We start from the raw sequence: 21,696 nt of genomic DNA, 5'->3' as shown, positions 1-21,696 counted from the left end.
AGTTGGAAAAGACTCTGATGCTGGGAGGATTGGGGACAGGAGGAGAAGGGGACGACAGAGGATGAGATGGCTGGATGGCATCACCGACTTGATGGACATGAGTTTGAGTGAACTCTGGGAGTTGGTGATGGACAGGGAGGCCTGGCATGCTGCAATTCATGGGGTCGCAAAGAGTCGGACACGACTGAGCGACTGAACTGAACTGAATGTCTTATTGGTTTAACTTAGTATTGAGTAGAATGTATTATAGGTTCAACATGTGGTAAGACAACATTTTACAGTGGTGCATGCATTGTCAGACAGTATTATTAACACAAATGTTAATACTTCTTTTGTCAACTTACTGAATTAAATACATCCCTTAGGCCATTAGGGTGGATTTTTTTTTATTGAGATTTGGGGTTCAAAAGGACAAAAATAGTAGTCATATTCTTTAATTGTTGAAACTGTTTCTTCAACCTGTCTAGTCTTTCGTAACTATTTAATTAATGGTTAAGCACCCATCACATTGTTTTGTATAGAGAAACTATTTCTTTTCTCTCTTCTCTTTTACAAGGACCTCTGTGCCTGGAAATAAGACTTTTCTTACATAGCTCTGAAATTATCAAATGGTATTAAAGTTATATCTTTGCCTACAGATTTTTTCCTTGGGGAGAAAATTGTTTTGTTTTCAAAAAATTCAAAGCTTAATGATGTAGAAGTGACAAATGAAACCAATAACCTAGCCTGAGAAAGCATATCCATTTTGTAGTAAGATGCACAGTAACTAAAATTTAACTGGTATTAGACTTCTGTTGCAATTGTTGATATTTTAAAATAAATTTGAGGAAGGAATAATCTACCATAATCCATATGAATCTTTGCTTATGATGTTTGGAGTGGTTGCCAGCTATATAATGGCTGTGATAACCTTTACTTGGCTAATTGCATGTCACCTGCAGAGTGAAATGGTGTGATGACAGCTGAGCAGTGAGAAGGGGGTGGAGTTGAAATTTTGTAGATATGAATTCACTCATACAGAGAACATGTTTCAGTTTGAGATAATGGAAATACTAGCCCAGAATATGTAGTCGAGTACATTTTGTTTGGTTTTGAGTGGATTTTCAAAGATACAGTCTTTAAATCTCAGTATATGTGCTGTATTGCACAGTGATGTTAGAAGGAAAAGTAATAATGGCATTTGGAGGACTTTCAATCTTAGAGCTAATTAATTTATGTTGTAGAGCCTTGATTTAATATGGAGATGTAAAAGCTTTTCCTTTTTTCTTGTTACATTATTTGCTAGCCTGTTGCTGCTGCTGCTAAGTCTATTGGCTACTTAAAACCAATATGTTTCTTTTAACTCCATGAATCTCAGCTTATGCTATTTTACACATCCTAAATACTTTAAATAATTTCTTTCTCTTTCCACAGCATGTAGAGTCCATGAAGCACAGGAAAATAAAACTTCCTACTCATACCACCAGGAGGATCTCTTGAAAAGAGTCACCATAGGACTACAGGAGAGACTAATTTGTCTGAAGCATCATGTGTTGAAACAACGAAGGCTGGAACCTTTGCACTGGTTAGAAACAGAGTGATGATGTTTTTAATTCTTTGAGCTCCAGGACCCCAGGAGAGTGAGTTGAAACTCTGAAAATGCGGCCATGGACTGGTTCCTGGCGTTGGATCATGCTCATTCTTTTTGCCTGGGGGACCTTGCTATTTTATATAGGTGGTCACTTGGTACGAGATAATGACCACCCTGATCACTCTAGTCGAGAACTGTCCAAGATTTTGGCAAAGCTTGAACGCTTAAAACAGCAAAATGAAGACTTGAGGCGAATGGCTGAATCTCTCCGGTAGGTTCTAAGAAACTGGAAGAATGGTGAAATATTGTACTTTGTTTTTAGGTGCAGGGCTTCAGTCAGATATTAAAAAAATTCTTAATGATTTCTATAAACTGCTATTTTTGCAAAAATGTAAATATCTTAGTAAGGTACTTTTTGTACTACTTCTCTATGTAGTTAACATAGAGAATTACTCTAGCAGATCTTGTTTTATATATGAATTTTAGTATAGAAAAACTGTGCTATTCAATTTATGTACTTACATTTTGTTTCAAATTATCTTCAGAATTTTGATAATTTTAATAAATTAAGCTTTGTATGATTTGAATTAGTCCATATTAAAATGTTCATCATGGACTATAATAAACACATTATAATAATTGAGAGACTAAGTCTAACTGTAACTTATGAAATGAAAAAAATTCATTCTTAAAACAACTGTATCTGGAATCTAGAGATTTATTATAATTGCTACTTCTAGTCTATTAAAAAATGTGACAAACATCTGTTAGAAGTCATCAACTTTTGGGAAAAACAAAGTTCTGTATTTTGGGGGGCAAGTGAATGTAGTGTTAAATAGATAATCTCTATATTTGTTTTCAAAGTTATTGAATTTAGAAGTTCTTTAGTATCTTCTCATTCCTCATACTTAAATTTGAAAGTGATTATATATTTAGTGCTTGCTGTCTCTCAAGACAGCAGTCGAAGATTTGAGAAGATGAAAAAGTGAGACTCATCTACAGGTGATAATTGACTCTAAGGGTAGTAGTGTAGAGAAAAAGAATACAAAGTCATTTCTTTTTTGAGAAACAAATAAACTGAGGGGTTGAAAGTGGAAGCATTCCATTGTGCATAGAGCCTTCAGAGTAATTGGAGAAGGAGAACTGGAGAGAGTGGTGCTTTGGAGGCTGAGGAGCCTTCTACATTTCTACAGCCTTCTACATTTCTACATTCTATGAAGAAATGTTGGTGGCAGCATCATCCACCCTTGGTGCTTCCCTGCCCTCACTGCCCTTCACTCTTTATTTAGAACTCGGTTCTTTCCTTTTGTTTAGTTCCATAACTTTTCTTCACCCTGATATTATTTTTAATCTCTTTATGTTCTTTGGAAAGCTGGGATATGTGTTAAACGAGTTTTACAACAATGAATGAAACATCATCCCTATCATTTGTAGGAGTAGTACCAATCAGCAAAGTACAAAGTAATCAGGAATTAGAAAGTGAACAGATAACTTTTTGAAATTTGTGTATCATTTTATTTCCTTGTTGAGAAGAGCCAGGGAGGTTCATGGAAAGGATGGTCTTTTCAGTAGAGTCTTACTCATTTGTTATGGGAACCAAAGATTGACAATTAGAAGATAGTAATAATAGCTGACATTTGTTGAGAGTTTATTTTGTGCCAAGTACTGTGCTAAAGACTTTATATGGATTATCTCATTGAATTCCACAACTTTTTGATGGGATGCTGGTTCTGATTTTATAACCATTTTACAGATAAGCAATCAACAGAATATTAAGTGATTTAATTTTTCCCAAGATCACAGTTTTCACAAATGATGGCACTTATTTTGAATCCTGGCAGTTTGAGTGGACAGCCAGGGAACTGGTGAATTGTTTTGCCTCTCTGAATAGAGGGGCTTCCCTTGTGGCTTAGCTGGTAAAGAATCCGCCTGCAATGTGGAAAACCTGGGTTCGATCCCTGGGTTGGGAAGATACCCTGGAGAATGGAACAGCTACCCATTCCGGTATTCTGGCCTGGAGAATTCCATGGACTAACTGAGTGACTTTCACTTTCACTCTTGAGTAGAAACCAGTGAGAAGTAAATGATTCAGAAATCTCAACTAAACATCTCATGTAGCAAATCAGCAAGAGTAGTTAATTTTGGAGAATCCTTATAGTAAGATCTTATTCTACATTATAGGAATTTTGCTCCTTGAAAAAAGAGTTGCCTCTTAATTTAGACTTATAAAAAATTGCTAATTTTCCCCCTAATTTCAACTTAAGTACTTATATTTCAGTTGGCTTATTTCTAACAGCCAGGCATTAGGTTGGCCAAAAAGTTCGGTCAGGATTTTCTTTCAGATGTCATGGAAACATCCTGAATGAACTTTTTGGCCAATCTAATATTTGTTTCTATTGCAGGAAGGAAAACTTGCTTTAATATGAGTTATTCCTTCTGCAAAATAATCTTTGAGTTTCTTAAGTCACTTTCTTTGTAGTCTTTCATGTTTCTGAAGAATTAAGTGCTCAGCTTCTCAAATGTAGAGACAACTTCTAAGAGTGTAGACATTTAATATGTCATGTTATAGCATATATACAATCTGAAAGCACAGATGGAGCAGAGGAGCCTGTCTGTACACACACACACACAAATAATTTTAAGAAAATATGTAATTAATTAGGGAAGAAAACTTCCTCAGGCCTTTCCATCAACTTTATTGATAGGACCATTTGTGTTTTCTCCAAAGAGATTTTATTTATTTTTAAAATTTTTGTTTATTTATTTTACTTTACAATATTGTATTGGTTTTGCCATACATCAACATGCATCCACCTGGGTGTACACGTGTTCCCCGTCCTGAACCCCCCTCCCACCTCCCTCCCCATACCATCCCTCTGGGTCATCCCAGTGCACCAAGAGATTTTATTTTAAAGTCCCTGATATCAGAGGAAGAGCAGTAGAGGTGCTAGTGGCATTGGTTTCTTTTTCTCCCTTTATTGTAATATTTCATACTCAGTTTTCTGTGTCTTTTTTTAATAAGAAAATGTGTTCAGAAGGTAGACTATGTAGAATTAATCCAAATGTCTATAAAGCTAGATTATTTTTTTGAGATACAGTATGTGGATTGGAATTAGAAAGTAACCCAGAAGCCTGCATGTGTGCATGCTCAGTCGTGTCAGACTCTTTGCAACCCTATGGACTGTATAGCCGACCAGGCTCCTTTGTCCATAGGATTATCCCTGCAAGAATACTGGAGTAGGTTTCCATTTCCTCCTCCAGGGGATCTTCCTGACCCAGGTATCAAATCTGCATCTCCTGTGTCTCCTACATTGGCAGGTGGATTCTTTACCACTGGAACCACCTAATTCAGATGTCTTGTAAAGTTAGGTTATTTCTTTTAGATACGGTATATGGCTTGAAATTGAAAAGTAAGTCAAAAGTCTGAAACTACAATTTTTAAACATTCAGGACAGTCATTTTTTAAAAGCAGTTGCCCAACCCTCTAGCTTGTGTTTGCTAATCTTGTTGATAGGACTACAAATTTGGGAAAATAATTTGAAGATCATTACTCTGAGGGATACAAATGTTTTAGATCAATGTGGGGAGGTTGCTGTATGTTGTTGTTTTTCAGTCGCTAAGTCATATCTGACTCTTTGCAAGCATGCCAGGCTCTTCTGTCTTCCACTGTCTCCCAGAGTTTGCTCAAATTCATGTCCATTGAATCAGTGATGCTATCCAACCATCTCATTTTCTGCTGCCCACTTCTCCTGTTGCCTTCAGTCTTTCCCAGCATCAGGGTCTTATGAGTTGGCACTTCACATCACGTAGCCAAAGTATTGAAACTTCATGTTCAGCATCAGTCCTTCCAATGAATATTCAGGGTTTATTTCCTTTAGGATTGACTTGATTTGATCCCCTTGCAGTCTAAAGGACTCTCAAGAGTCTTCTCCAATACCATAGTTCAAAAGCATTATCCTGTGTGTATTTCTGTGTGTATCTGTATATATATTTAATTCTGAATTGTTGATGAATAATTTCTATATGGTAAAATTCACTCCTTTTAGCTAAAATGTCTATGAATTTTGACAGATCCTTACAGTCATGTAACCAGCACCACAGTCAAATTATAGAAGAATTCTGTCTCGCTCCAGAATTCTGTTGTTCCCTTTTGTAGTTAAAATTATATTCTACCTTCTGTCCCTGACATCTAGTGATGTATTTTCTATTCTGTGTTACTTTTCTGTTCCAAAATGTCATATAACTAGAATCATGCAATAGGTAGCCTTTATGTCTTTTTTTTTTTTTTTTTCATTTAGCGTGATATATTTGAGATTCATCAGTGCTGCTTTGTGTATTGGTAGTTCATTTTTGAGTAGTATTCCTTAGTATGTTTGTGTCAATGTTGTTGTTGTCTTTGAATGCATTCACCAGTTGAAAGATGTTAATATTTCCATTTTGGGGGCTATTATGAATGAAGCTGTTAAAAGCATTTTTCCTGAGTTTCTGTGTGTGATTTTTTATTTGTCTTGGGTAAATACCTAGGAGTAGAATTGCTGGGTCATGTGTAAGTGCATTTTAACTGTATATAAGAGGCTACCCAAATGTTTTTCAGAGTACTTGAACTATTTTTTATTTCCACCAGCAGTGCTTGAGGGTTACAGCTCTCACCCTTGCTGGCACATGCTGTTGTCAGGTGTTTTTACTTTAGCTGTTTTAATAGATCTGTAGTGTCATCTCATATAGTTTCAGTTTGCATTTCTGTAATGATTAATGATGGTGAGCATTTTTTTATGTGCTTATTTCCTATTCATGTATGTGCTTTGGTGAAGTATCTACTCAGATTTCTTGCTTATTTATAAATTGAGTTATTTGTTTTCTTAATGAATTCTTTTTAAAAACTGGGGTTTCATATATAACAAAATGTATTTTATGTATATATGCGTAGATATAAAATAAAAATATAGTAGCATAAACCAGTAAACATTTATTTGCTTCTGATTATTCTATTTCAGTTGGCCTCAGCTGGACTGTTTTTCTAATGATATCTGGAATCATTGATGTGGTTGTAGCCATCTGGTGGCTTCATTGTGATTGGGCAGTCTGATGACCTCACAAATGTTTCGTGATTAAGGGACCGTCAGCTGGTTCCCCCTATCTGGCTTCTCTAGAAGGATAGCCCTGGTTTCTTACCTTGCAGTGTTCTAAGCAGGCAAAAGTAGAAATTGCAAATCCTCTTGAGGCCAAGCATGAAAAGTTACACAGTATCACTTCTGCCACATTCTGTTAATCTTTGCAAGTCAAAGGGACTTTCCACATGTAGGGAATAGAAGTAGGAACTGCAAAGAATTTGTAGCCATTTTGACCCACAGTTCTCATCTCTAGATGTAATGTTGAATAGATTAGGTCACATTATAGTGGTCTTAAACAGCCAGAGTTTAGTGTAGGCTTGGTTGATAGATAACAAGAAATCATAATTGGTTTTTCAGCAGAGGAGTGACACTGTGAAAATGGTTGAGGAAGATTTAGATTTTCAGGTAGATTTTGCCTTGTACTTGACTAGAGTGAAATTAACTGGGAAATACAGTATTAATCTAGACATGAGGTGTTGCTGACCTTAATTAATGATTAAATTGCATGGCTTTGGTACCAAGGTACATCTGCTTATTTTCCCATGTTTCCTTCATGCTTTTATCTGGCTTTCCCCAATCATCCTTTTCTTACTTGTTGATTGCCAGCATCTTGAATATACACGTAATATCTTTCTTTAAAAGCTTGTAAGTCATTGCTTTTTAGCATGCCACCCTACAGGAATGCCTTTTCAAATTTCATATTTGTTTTGTCTCAACTTTTACTAATGTGAAGTTGCTATCAGTTCACAGAATCTTTGCTTCTTATTCTTAGGATTTGAACCCGCCATTCTGCCTCTCAGAGTAGAAATTAGCAGAAAACACCTGGAAAATTACTGAAACTTGTTCTGAAACCCTCTGAGCAGTGAACCTCATTGACAGATATCAGAACTGGACAGAACTTGTAAAATTTAAGGAGTGCTTAATTGAAAGCTTTCCTCTTAATTCCTTATTCTACTTCCATTTATTTTGGGGAGCATAATTTTAAAAAATTCTGTGTGAATCTGTAGCCTTTTTTTTGGTCTAGGAAAGAAAATATTTCTTCTGGAATTTAGATATTAGCTATAAGCTAAATTTTACAGACCATGAAGGTATAATTAACTTAGAGTATCTGTATTTCTGAGCTACATACTAGTCTCCTCAGTTGGATTAGAGCCAAATCATGAGTCTTCCAGTGGAAAAATTTGTCTGATACAACAAAAGAATGAAAAACTGCCATGGGTAGGAAGGAAACTGATGTGGTTTTTCATAGGTCATATCTTACTTCAGTTTGTGAAACTGGTATTAGAAATTGCAGATGCCTTTGTTCCTGTTGGTTGTTTAGAGGATTTGCTGTAGGCAACCTTCTCCCTAAGTGCTTGTCTCATTTGTAAAGAGTGTACTTGTGTTGAGTCGCTCAGTTGTGTACGACTCTTTGTGACCCCATAGACTGTAGCATGCCAGGCTTCCCTGTCCGTCAGCCATCTCCCGGAGTTTGCTCAAACTCATGTTCATTGAGTCGGTGATGCCATCCAGCCATCTCATCCTCCGTCGTCCCCTTCTCCTCCCGCCTTCAATCTTTCCCAGCATCAGAGTCTTTTTCAATGAGTCGGCTGTATGCATCAGGTAGCCAAAGTATTGGAGCTTCAGCCTTAGCATCAGTCTCTTCCAATGAATAAAGGGTTGATTTCCTTTAGGATTGACTGGTTTGATCTCCTTGCTGTCCAGGGAACTCTCAAGAGTCTTCTCCAGCACCACAGTTCCAAAGCATGAATTGTTTAGTGCTCATCCTTCTTTATGGTCCAACTTTCACATCCATACATGACTACTGGAAAAACCATAGATTTGACTATATGGACCTTTGTCAGAAAAGTGATGTCTCTGCTTTAGAATCTGCTGTCTAGGTTTGTCATAGCTTTTCTGCCAAGGAGCAAGAGTCTTTCCATTAAAAGAGTATACTGATTCTATTCTTATAGAAAGTGAATAGATTGGAGTGTGTAGAGAATCAAGCTATAACCTTCCCCCCACCTTTTTTTTTTTTACTTTTATTTTGGCAATCCTCCATCCATTATTCCTTATGCTATCAAGAATGTCTTACTTTTCCATATGGAAAATATTCCTTTCCTATGTTAGAATATCTTAGTGAGATTTTTAGTCAATATTCCTAGCCTTCTCAGTCTAACAATCAGATGCTTTCTCCCTGGAATTTGTATTAACCTTGTCATATATAGCTGTATTGAATTTGCTAGTGGATTGTTTGCTATGTTAACAAGACATGCTTACCTATAATATTTCCTTCTTACAGTGTCTTTAGGGTTTTAGTATTAAGGTTATATAGAAAAATTTTATTCTCAGAAAGTGTTCATATAAAATTGGAATCCATTCTATTTTATATCTTTGTTAGAATTTCACCAGTGAAGCTGTCTGGGCCTGAAGTCTTTATTTTGGGTGAGCGGGGGGAGGAACATAGGTTGGTTTTTGTAGAGACAGGAGACATGTGGGAAGACTTCAGATTTTACATTTGTTTTTTTTTTAATAGAAATTGGACCATGCATATTTTCTATTTTTTTTAATGTCAGTTTTGGTAAAATGTATTTTTTAAGAAATATGTCCATTTTATCAAGATTTTCAAATATATTAGCATAAAGCTGTTCATAATTCCTTTTTACTTTTCACCTATAATATCTGTAGTACTGTTTCCTTTTTCATTCTTGATTTGTTTATATTTTCCCCTTTTATCTTGCAGTTTATTGATTTTATTTATTTTTTTGAAGAATTTCTCCTGTTTCCCCCCCCCCCATTGTATGTTTATAATTTTATTGATTTCTATTCTTAGTTTGTTAATTTCCTTCTTGTAGTATCTTTGGAGGGTGTTTTTTTTGTTTCTTTCTGTTTAAAGCTTTTTCAGAAAGAATTTTATATTATTCATTTTAAGCCTTGCTTTTTTCCTAACATATGCCTGGAGAGCTATAAATTTCGCACTAATCACAGCTGTAGAGAGCACAGTTGCATCTTGCCAATTCTGTCAGTGACTTATTTTAATTGATATTCAGTCAAAAATAGTTTCAAATTTCTTTTGTGATTTTTCTTTTAAACTTGCTAGGTATTTAGGACTGTATTTTAACCCAGTGTCTGTTATAAAGTGCACATTATGTTATTATAATTTTGATATAAATTAATCATATTCCTCTATAATTAACTACATATTTATTCTTTCTAATGTTGTTTATTCCTTCCTGCAGTTTATTTCTTCCATGCTGATCATTTCCCCTCAGTCTGGAGAATATCCTTTAGTATTTTTGGTAGTGCAAATTTGATGGCAATAAATGTTTTTTGATTTTCTTTTTCCGAAAACTTTTAAAACATATGCACTGTTGAGATAATGTTTGCTTGTATACAATTTAATTTGGCACATTAGAATTTAATTTTTTTAGCACTTTAAACATGTCATTCTATTGTTTTCTCACTTACATAGTTTTTGTTGAAAAGTCAGCAATTTTACTTGAAGTTCATCTTTTTCTTTAGCTACTTTTGCATTTAAATTTTTGTCTTGGTGTTATACAAGTTGACCGTGACACCCAGATATAACTTTGTTTTTATCTAGTTTGAAATTCACTGAGTTCAATTCTAAGATTTGATATCATAGGTTTTAGAAAATCCTCAGCTATTACCTCTTTAAATACTGCTTCTAGACTATTCTTTCTCTTTTCTCTTGAAACTCCACTTACACGTATTAGTACATTTCCTTTTATGATGTCTCACATGCCTTTTATGTGTTTTTCACAATCTAATTTGTTTTTGTACTTCATTTTATGTGTTCTGTTTTGAACTGTCTTCCAATTTATTTAATCTGTCTTCTGCACTAATTCTGATGTTAAGCACACCCAATTAGTAATTTTTTATATATTTTGATTCCAAAATATCTAGTTCATTCTTTTTTTTTTTTAACTGCTTCAATGACTTTATTTTGATTGATGTTTTAGTTTATCTTTTTTCTCTTTGCTTTCAACCTTTCTGTGTATGATTTCAAAATTTTTTGTAAATTTTCTATTTTTCATCAATATTGTCCATGTTTTTTAAATAATTTCTTTAAGTCATTATTCTAATATAGCTATTATATTGTCTACTAATACCTGGATGATATCTGGATCATTTTTTGTTCATCTTTTCCTATTGGTTATTGGTCAGATTTTTTTCCTCCTTACATGTCCAGGAATTTTTTTTTTTTTTTTTTCCCTTTTTTAAGAATACTAGGGTGGGTTGCCATTTCCCACTTCAGGGGATCTTTATTTTTGTTAGATAGTGTGACAAAATATTTTGAAAATATGTTGTCTAAAAGTAGTTTGGAAATTATGGAAACTTCCCTCTGATATGGATATATTATTTCTGGGACTGTTATGTCATCTAGTGCAATTAGGGATTGAGCTGGGTCATGGCTAAATTAGTAATACTTAGCCCACTTCTTTTTCTTGCTTGTTACTTAGGTGTAAATCTTCCATGCTTTTTAATTGAGGACTTGATGGATTTCTTTCAGGACTTAAATATTGTGGGAAATTTAGTCGGCCTTTTAGATGTGTTCAGTCTTGCTCATTGGCATCTTAAACTGTGTATCATATAAATATAGCAAACAGTGAAAAAAAAAATAACTATGACTTTAAGGTAGGTCTCAAATAGGACTTTGTCTTGTAATGTCCAGGACTGAAAAATTTTAGTCCGTCTTAAAATTTCTCTCTAGCATCCCATGACCATTGGTGATAGCAAACACTCTCTTCCAACAACACAAGAGGTGATTTTACACATGGACATCACCAGAAGGTCAGTACCGAAATCAGATTGATTATATTCTTTGCAGTCAAAGCTGAAGAAGCTCTTTACAGTCAGCAAAAACAAGACCTGGAACTGACTGTGGCTCAGATCATCAGCTCCTTACTGCAAAATTCAGGCTCAAATTGAAGAAAGTAGGGAAAACCACTAATCTAGTCAGCTATAACCTAAATCAAACCCCTAGTGATTATACAGTAGAAGTAATGAAGGGATTCAAGGGACTAGATCTGATAGAGTGCCTGAAAAACTATGGACGGAGGTTCATAACTTTGTACAGAAAGTAGTGACCAAAACGATCTCCAAGGAGAAGAAATGCAAGAAGACAAAGTGGTTGTCTTAGTAGGTCTTACAAATAGCTGAGAAAGAAGAGATGTGAAAGGCAAAGGAGAAAGGGAAAGATATTCCCAACTGAATGCAGAGTCACAGAGAATAGCAAGGAGAGATAAGAAAGCCTTCTTAAGTGAATAATACAAAGAAATAGAGGAAAGCAATAGAATGGGGAAGACTAGAGATCTCTTCAAGAAAATTGGAGATACCAAGGGAACATTTCATGGAAAGATGGGCACAAAAAAGGACAGAAACAGCAAGGACCTACCTAAAAAAAGCAGACGAGATTAAGAAGAGGTGGCAAGAATACACAGAACTATACAAAAAAGATCTCAAATAACCCAGATAACAACGATGGTATGATCACTCATCTAAGCCAGACATCCTGTGATATGCAGTCAAGTGGGCCTTAGGAAGCATTACTACGAACAAAACTAGTGGAGATGATGGAATTCCAGTTGACCTATTTCAAATCCTAAAAGATGATACTGTGAAAGTGCTACACTCAATATGCCAGCAAATTTGGAAAACTCAGCAGTGGCCACAGGACTGGAAAAGGTCAGTTTTCATTCCAATCCCAAAGAAAGACAATGCCAAAGAATGTTCAAATTACCATACAGTTGCACTCATTTCACATGCCAGCAAGATTATCATCAAAATCCTTCAAGTTAGGCTTCAGTGGTACGTGAACTGAGAACTTCCAGATGTATAAGCTGAGTTTAGAAAAGGCAGAAGAACCAGAGATCAAATTGCCAACATCCACTGGATCATAAAAAAAAGCAAGGGAATTCCAAAAGAAAATCTACTTCTGCTTCATTGACTATGCTAAAGCCTTTGATTGTGTGGATCACAACGAACTGTGAAATATTCTTAATGAGGTGGCATTACCAGACCACCTTACCTGGCTCCTGAGAATCCTGTATGCAGGACAAGAAGCAGTACTTAGAACTGGACATGAAACAATGGACTGGTTCAAAATTGGGAAAGGAGTACGTCAAGACTGTATATTGTCACCCTGCTTATTTAACATACATAAAGAGTACATCATGTGAAATGCTGGGCTGGATGAATCACAAGCTGGAATCAAGATTGCCAGGAGAAATATCAACAATCTCAGACATGCAGACGATACCACTTTAATGGCAGAAAGTGAAGAGGAACTACAGAGCCTCTTGATAAAGGTGAAAGAGGAGAGTGAAAAAGCTGACCTAAAACTCAGCATTCACAAAACTAAGGTCATGGCATCCAGTTCTATCACTTCATGGCAAATGGGGAAAATGTGGAAACAGTGTCAGATTTCATTTTCTTGGACTTCAAAATCAATTTGGACAGTGACTGCAGCCATGAATTAAAAGACTCTTGCTCCTTGGAAGAATACCTATGACAACCTAGACAGTGTATTAAAAAGCAGAGACATTACTTTGCTGACAAAGGTCCATATAATCTAAAGCTATGATTTTTCCAGTAGTCATATATATGCGAGAGTTGGACTGTAAAGGAGACTGAGCACTAAAGAATTGATGCTTTTGAACTGTTGTGTTGGAGAAGACTCTTGAGAGTCCCTTGGACTGCAAGGAGATCAAACCAGTCAGTCCTAAATGAAATCAACCCGGAACATTCATTGGAACGACATGCTGAAGCTGAAACTCCAGTACTTTAGCTACCTGATTCAAAGAGCTGACTCATTTGAAAAGACCCTGATGCTGGGAAAGATTGAGGGCAAGAGAAGAAGAGGACAACAGATGGTGAGATGGTTGGATGGCATCTCTGACTCAATGAACATGAGTTTGAGTAACCTTGGGAGGTAGAGATGACAGGGAAGCCTGGTGTGCTGCAGTTTGTGGGGTCACAAAGAGTCAGACAAGACTTAGTTACTGAACAACAACAAGCATCTCTTCAAATTAAGCTACTGTACCATGGACAAAACTGGCTATAAATTTGTTGTTCCTATAGTTCCCAAATTTTCAAAATCTTTTGTAGAATCCAAACCTGTACCTCATGTCATAGCTAGACAGTAAGTGCTCCCTAGATAAAAACATGGGCTAGTTATACAATGCTGTTCTCTGGATTGTTAGTTAATTTAATCCTGCATTTGAAAATACCTATCTAATGGCTTTAAATGGGTTATATTTTCAAGTTACTTGTTTTCAAATTATTTTTATTGTTATTATTACAACAGGGTTTCCCTGGTTGCTCAGACAGTAAAGAATCTGCCTGCAGTGCAGACCTGGGTTTGATCCTTGGGTTGGGAAGATCTCCTGGAAAAGGGAATGGCTATACACTCCAGTGTTCTTGCCTGGAGAATTCCATGCATGGAGTCATCTGTTGAGCCAACAGTCCATGAGTAGAGCAGGGTTTGCCATTAACTATTTTATTCTACTTGAAATGAAAACTACCTATATTGAAAATTGTTGGAATTCATTTATCTTAATACAGCTGCTATAAAGAGATTCCCAATAGTTCCTATATTTAGATCCCTAGATCTGTTCTGTTTCTTGCCCATTTTAAGGTCTGGTTGTTCAGGTTTTCCTTTGATTTATTTTTAATTTTTTCTCCCATTGTACCCCCTGTTGTGTGGTAAAGGAAAGTAGGAGTTTGGGCAGGTTGGAAGTTTTTGTTTTGTTTTGTTTTTTACTAATATCAGTGATCTCTGCTTCATTGACCAATACAGTGTATCTCTTAGGAGAAAGAGATCAAGGTGAAATCTAGATAGATTGATCTTGATGTGCTTTCTAAACCTATCCAGTGGAAGGTTAGAAAGTTAATCTAGAAGTCAGGGAAAAAGTCAGGATGAGAAAGGTACCTTTGGGAATCATCTATATAGAAGTGATTGCCAGAAAATGTGTTGCACAAGGTAAAATTTGTGTGTTTATTTCAGGTAACCCACAGTCATCATAGGTTTGGAGAGAAGTTAGTGTGGGAATAGTTTTAAAGGAGATTTTAAAGCATACCTGGAAGAATTCCTTTCTATTAGTAGTTTGTCAATAAATAGCTCTTTAGCTAATGATAGTTGATAATTAAAAAAAAAAAACATAATTTAAACACTTTCCTAGAACTCAGAATACTTGTTTCTCTTTACTAGAAAGGAAAAAAAAATCATATTAAATATTTAGCATAACACATTAGATTTCATAAAATGTAAATGTTCCTCAGAGTGACTGTTTACCCTGAGAAAATCAGTTGACTTTTTTTGGCCTAGAATACAAAAGTAGAGAAGGTTGATTGGGATAGATGATCATATTCAATAAATTTATAAGTCTTTACAGAGACAAAATAATTACATAATATACTAGATCATGAAGGAGTATAGAGTAGGTTTTGTTCCTTAGGATTTGGCTTTCATAACTGAATTATATGAATTTTTTTTAAGATGAGTTGGTTTTATATGTTGGAATTATATTTGCCCACCATAAGCTTTATTTAAAATACATAAATTTTAATTATTCATTATAACTACTCAGAAGGGCCTTTAGGGAAGACTGCCCCATTCTTTTTTTTTTTTTTGCACCATTCTTTGAGAAAGGTGTCACATGAATAAAGATATTAAAATCCTAACTATTCATTGGAAGGACTGATGCTGAAGCTGAAACTCCAGTACTTTGGCCATGTGATGCGAAGAAAGGCGGGGGAGAAGGGGACGACAGAGGATGAGATGGTTGGATGGCATCACTGACTTAATGGAGATGAGTTTGAGCAAGCTCTGGGAGTTGGTGATGGACAAGGAAGCCTGGCATGCTACACAGTCCATGGGGTCGCAAAGAGTCGGACACGACTGAGCAATTGAACTGAACAGAACTGACCGTGAGCTTTATTTAAAATATAGAAATTTTAATTATTCATTATAACTACTCCAACCAGTCCATTCTAAAGGAGATCAGCCCTGGGATTTCTTTGGAAGGAATGATGCTAAAGCTGAAACTCCAGTACTTTGGCCACCTCATGCGAAGAGTTGACTCATTGGAAAAGACTCTGATGCTGGGAGGGATTGAGGGCAAGAGGAGAAGGGGACGACAGAGGATGAGATGGCTGGATGGCATCACTGACTTGATGGACATGAGTCTGAGTGAACTCCGGGAGTTGGTGATGGACAGGGAGGCCTGGCATGCTGCGATTCATGGGGTCGCAAAGAGTCGGACACAACTGAGCGACTGATCTGATCTGATCTGATCTGATAACTACTCAGGCATTTAGGGAAGATTGGGCTGTTCTTTGAGAAATATCACATGAATAAAAATATTAAAATCTTAAATAACCAAGATGAAGTTATTTAAACTTTGTGATTTAGTTTTGTCATATAGACAAAGTGAGTATGCATTAAACACTTTATGATGTTTGAATATTTGAATTTAGGGGCCTTGACTAAATGTTTTTTTAATCTTTTATTCTTTATTCTTTTATGTTAGCATTAATGAACTGATAATGGTTTCAAACACATATTACTGATAATTAAAGGTAAATAATAATAGGAAATATGGCCATAGTGATTCATCAGTTTCAGTGTTACTTCATTTATAGATGATGCATAATCTCCTATAAACAGTGTACAAGGAAAAAAACTTTCCTGAGCCATTTCTCTCATTTCTTTTAGGCGTACTTTTATTTCACTGGGAAGTTTTGTTTTTTTTTAATTAATTAATTTATTTTTAAATGAAGCAAAGATGAATATTTGTAATGATAAAAGGTGCAATTCACAAAGAAAATAGATGCTGTAAACCAACAGACACCTAACACCAAAGAAACAAGGATACATAAAGCAAAAATCAGAAGAAATATAAGAGAAAAGAGAAATACATAATCATAGTGAGACATACTAACATTTCTCTGAGAATAGTTTACCAAGTGCATAAAAAAATAAGAATAGAAGCATTTTGAATGATGTCATTATTGAGATGTCATACTGCCATTTTATAATTCATTTAGGTAAAATCATGAAACAAAGTGGTTGTTTAGCTTGATCAAAATTCTAGACAAAGCTGTCTGAAAGAGAATGAATGTAAAGAAGTCTTCAACGTATTAGTTAACTTATGAATTACAGTAGCTAGAAGGTGGTATAGTGTAAATTGGCACACTATGCTTATCTTGTTGCTGGTTCAAATAGCATAAATTTGATCTTAATGCAGTCTTTTTGTTCTTTTAAAATGTATGCAAATGCGATTGCTTGGCAGAGATAATTGTACATCAGAAATGCATAAAAGAGTATAATGTTTGGAGAGAAGCCAGGGTGCACTTAATAAATATAGAATACTGTATCTTCATTAAAGAAAAAAAGGACACTCAAAAGTATAGTTTAATGTTAATTCTCATTTATATTCAATAACACTTCAAAAATATTATCTGTTACTAAATGATATGTACAGAAGCTAAAATGACTTAGTCATTTTTCTGAGAGTCAGTGTCAGAAGTAAAAGCAGAATCTTCTGAGGATTTAGGAGTTTGTATCTAATTTTCAGTACACTCCCTATTGGTCATTTTTTAATACCTTCTCATGTTCCTCTTCTGTTAAATATTATATTCAGGACAATATGTTTTACTAGTCTACAGATAATGAAAACTATCCTATTTATTATTACTGTTACTTTTGATAATTGTTAAATGTGATCAAAGATGTCCATATACCAGTATTAGAGAATTGTTAGATCTTTTAGTTATATAAATGCACTTGTGTAAGCTGTAGTGATGGTGTTTCATGTTTATTGAACTTAACTGTAGTAATAGTTTATAATCTGTGTAAAGAAATACAGATGGCACATTTGACACAGTTTGCTATGATCACAGTATTGCAGTGTTTAATGAGGGTCATAGAATCTGTGGGAAGAAACCACATGCTGTAAGTTTAAGTTCTAAATTTATTTGGTCAACGATACATAAATTTTTTGGAAGTGGTATGACCGTATGGAGAGGAAATAAATGTGATGCATCTAAATGTAGCTCCCTTGGCCCTTTAGAGTTCCCGAAGGTCATAAACTGCTGGTGTCGTTGTCCACATTAGGTAATATCTTGCCATATCTGGCTTCATTTCTTATTATGCTATAATAATCCTTATATTTGGGCCCAGTGTCACCTTTTTTGGAAGACTGTACACAAACTATGTGTTTTTCCGTTTAAGGAGATGTGTACAAACTGAGATTTATGAGTTTTTGAGCCAAACCTAGCATCAGTCCTTATTCTGATCCTTGAGAAGAATACAAAAGTCATTTCACTGTATCTCAATCATCAGTGTACTTCCTAGTATTATGAATAGTACATTTCTCCACATACTGATAGTGGTATGTACTGTACCTGTGCATGCGTGCACACACACACACACACACACACACGCACACGTGCATGCATAGAAGTTTGTTGTAAACCAGCCAAGTCATTATTATTTGATTTTTTTTTTCTTTAGCACTATTGGTACCTTTCAAAAAGCAGAGGTCAGTGAGGAAGATAAAACTCTCCCCCATAATTTTGCTCTCTTTAATATGTTACAGTGTTGGCAAGACTCAGATCGAATCCTGCCACACACAAATGTTTGTAAGCAGGTGCAAAAACAGTCACAATCTGTTCTGTAACTTTGTCAGAGGGCATGCTCTTAGTCTTCTTTAGTTGTTTTTATAGTGTCTTTTGTGAAGGGCTCTCTTGCAGTTGTGATAGTCGTTCTGATAACATGTTTTGGTGTACTTTCTATTCAGGTGTTTGAGAATGTCCAAATGAGCCCCTGAACGACATATGGTTTTGAAACCTAGGCCTAACATGTAATTCCAAAGGTTGTGATATACTAGAGTAACTATGTTTGTACATATTGTTCGCAAAATTGTTCGCAAAATTCTTCTACATTTCCAGGTTCCAATTTTCATACATATTGAATTAATTTTACCAGTAAAATAGTATTTGTAGTATCTACCTAGCTAGTAACAAACTACCTTTGATTGTAAATGCATGACATGACATGGATGTATGCTCAGTCATGTCCAACTCTGCAGCCCCATGGACTGTATAGCCTGCCAGACTACTCTGTCCATGGGATTTTCCAGGCAAGAATATTGGAGTGGGTTGCCATTTCCTTCTCCACGGGATCGTCTCAACCCAGGAGTCAGACCTGCGTCTCCTGCGTTGACAGGTAGATTCATTACCACTGCACCACCTGGGAAGCGCTTAATTAGAAATAGAGCTGGCTAAAGAACTTAATATCAATCACTGCCCTGGTAGTATGAACTTTTCCCCGGCTTTACTGACGTACAGTGGACACATATCATTGTGTAAATTTAAGATGTGCAGCGAGATGAGTTTTGGGGGGATGGGAAAGGCTGCTTTGGGTCTTAGTTGTTGTACATGGGATCTTTGTTGGGGCACACAGGCTTTTCCCTAGTTGTGGTGTGTGGGCTCAGTAGTTCTGTGCAGGCGTAATTGTCCCACGGCATGTGGGATCTTAGTTTCTGACCAGGGATTGAACCCACCTCCTCCGCATTGGAAGGTGAATTTAACCACTGGACCACGAGGGAAGTCCCCAGCTTGATGATTTGGTATATGTATGTATTGTGAAATTTTACCATAATTAGGTTAGTTACACATTCATCACCTCACAACATAGTTATCTTTTGTGTCTGTGTGTGTACTGTAAGATTTTCAAAATCTACTCTGTTAGCTCTCAGGTATATATATAATACAGTATTATTAATCACAGCCATCATATTGTACATTAGATCCCCAGAACTTATTCATCTTATAACTTGAAGTTTGTTCTTTTTGATCGCCTTTGTCCATTACCTCACCCTCACTCCCCTATCCCTGATCCTGGAAACCACCAATATACTCTTTGTACCATGAGTTCAACTTTTTTAGAGTCTACACATAAGTGAGATCATACAATATTTGTCTTTTTCTCTCCGATCTATTTGATCCTGGAGCCATGCTTTCAAGGCTCTTCTGTGTTGTCACAAATGGTAGAATTTCCATATTTTATCATGGCTGAACAATATTTGATTGTATGTATATACATCACATATTCTTTATTCATTCATCTGTTGACAGACACTTAGGTTGGTTCCATGTCTTGGGTATTGTGAACAATGCTGTGGTGAACACGGGAATTCACATATCTCTTATTGATTTGATTTGAGATATTGATTTCATGTTTTTGAGATGATAATTAGTGATGTTGAGCACTTTTTCATGTACTTGTCAATTTTTATGTGTTTTGAAAAATGTCTGTTGAGTTTCTCTACCCATTTTTATTTATTTATTTATTTTCAATCTTAATTTTTTTTTATTTTTTTTAACACCAAAAGCATTTTGTATTGGGGTATAGCTGATTAACACTGTGTGGTAGTTTCAGGTGAACAGGTGTACATATATATGTATCCACCCTCTCCCAAAGGATGTATCCAGCCTCCCATCCAGGCTGGCATATAACATTGAGCAGAGTTCCATGTGCCTCTGCCCATTTTCAAATCAGATTTTTTTGATTTTTATTATCGAGTTCATGAGTTTGTTATCTATTTTTGACTATTAACCCACTGCATATGGCTTTCCAGTTTTCTAACACTATTTATTGAAGAAATTACCCTCTCCTTGTTGAGTATTCTTGGCTCTCTTGTTAAATGTTAGTTGGCTGCATATTCACGGGTTTATTTCTGGGCTCTTGATTCTTTTCCATTGATCTATGTGTTTGTTTTTATGCAAATACATGCTGTTGGATAACTATAGCTTTGTAACATAGTTTGAAATCATGGAATGTGATGCCTCCCACTTTGTTTTTCTTGCTTAGGGTAGCTTTGGCTGTTCAGGATATCTTGTGGGTCCATACAACTTTTCAGATGGTTTTTGCTACTTCTGTGGAAAATATCACTGACATTTTAATGGGTATTGCATCAAATCTTTAGATGTAATGTCCTTTCCATTTCTTCACTTTGAGCCTGTGTGTGTCCCTAAAACTGAAATGAGTCTCTTGTAGGCAGCATATATAGGTATACCTTAAGAATCTCAGGTTCAATTCTAGACCACCACAAAAAAGCAAAACTCCTAACCATCATCAGAGCCTTCAGCAAATTGTAATCTTTTTGCCTGTAGAAAGTCTTCCCTCAGTATTGATGGTTGCTGACTGATCAGGGTGGTGGTTGCTGAAGGTCGAGGTGACTGTGACAGTTTCTTAAAATAAGTCAATAATGAAGTTTGTAGCATCTTCACCAGAAGTAGATTCCATCTCAGGAAACCACTCTCTTTACTCATTCATAAGAAGCAACTCCTCATCCATTCAGGTTTCTCATAAGATTGCAGCAATTCGGTCACATCTTCAGGCTCCCCTTCTGATTGTAGTTCTCTTGCTATTTCTGCCACATCTGCAGGGACTTCTTTCATTGGAGTCTTGAACCCCTCAAAGTCATCCATGAAGATTTGAATCAGCTTTTTCCAGACTCCTGTTAATGTTGATATTTTGACCTCTTCCCATGGACAGAGGAACCTGGAGGGCTACAGTCCATGGGGTCACAAGAGTCGGACACGACTTAGCGACTAAACCACCACCACCACCACCATGAATCATGAATGTTCTTATGGCATCTAGAATGGTGAATCCTTTTCAGAAGGTTTTCAGTTGACTTTGCCCAGATCCCTCAGAGAAATCACTGTCTGTGGCATCTATAGCCCTACAAAATGTATTTCTTAAAGAGTAAAACTTTGTTAGCAGGCTTAAAAACAACTTGAATCTAGTCATTCTGTATCTTTTGATTGAAGAATTCAGTATATTTACAATTAGAACAGTCATTGATATGTAAGGATTTACTAATGCTATCTTAATATCTGTATGGGCCAAAATATTGGAGAAGAACAGATACTCCCAACACATTTTGTGAAGTCAGCATTACCCTGATATCAAAGCCAGATAAATGAAGCAAAGCAGAAAAATAC

At 35.8% G+C, this 21,696-nt stretch overlaps 1 protein-coding gene across 13 annotated transcripts in view; it reads left to right on the top strand.

The window, feature by feature from the left end:
• Positions 1-21,696, top strand: part of FUT8 (fucosyltransferase 8 (alpha (1,6) fucosyltransferase)) — a 334,040-nt gene that overhangs the window by 155,269 nt on the left and 157,075 nt on the right. For all 13 annotated transcript variants that reach the window (XM_010846753.1, XM_010846746.1, XM_010846750.1 and 10 more), the window contains one exon: positions 1,414-1,841. In XM_010846753.1, the coding sequence (XP_010845055.1) occupies positions 1,639-1,841 (203 nt within the window). In that variant the 5' untranslated portion in view covers positions 1,414-1,638. The remainder of the gene's footprint in view (positions 1-1,413; positions 1,842-21,696) is intronic.

The sequence above is a fragment of the Bison bison genome, unplaced genomic scaffold, assembly GCF_000754665.1.
Source record: "Bison bison bison isolate TAMUID 2011002044 unplaced genomic scaffold, Bison_UMD1.0 scf7180017864239, whole genome shotgun sequence".
Classification (NCBI taxonomy): domain Eukaryota; kingdom Metazoa; phylum Chordata; class Mammalia; order Artiodactyla; family Bovidae; genus Bison; species Bison bison.
Note: the sequence above shows the minus strand (reverse complement) of the source record. Positions and strands in the feature narration are given on the sequence as shown.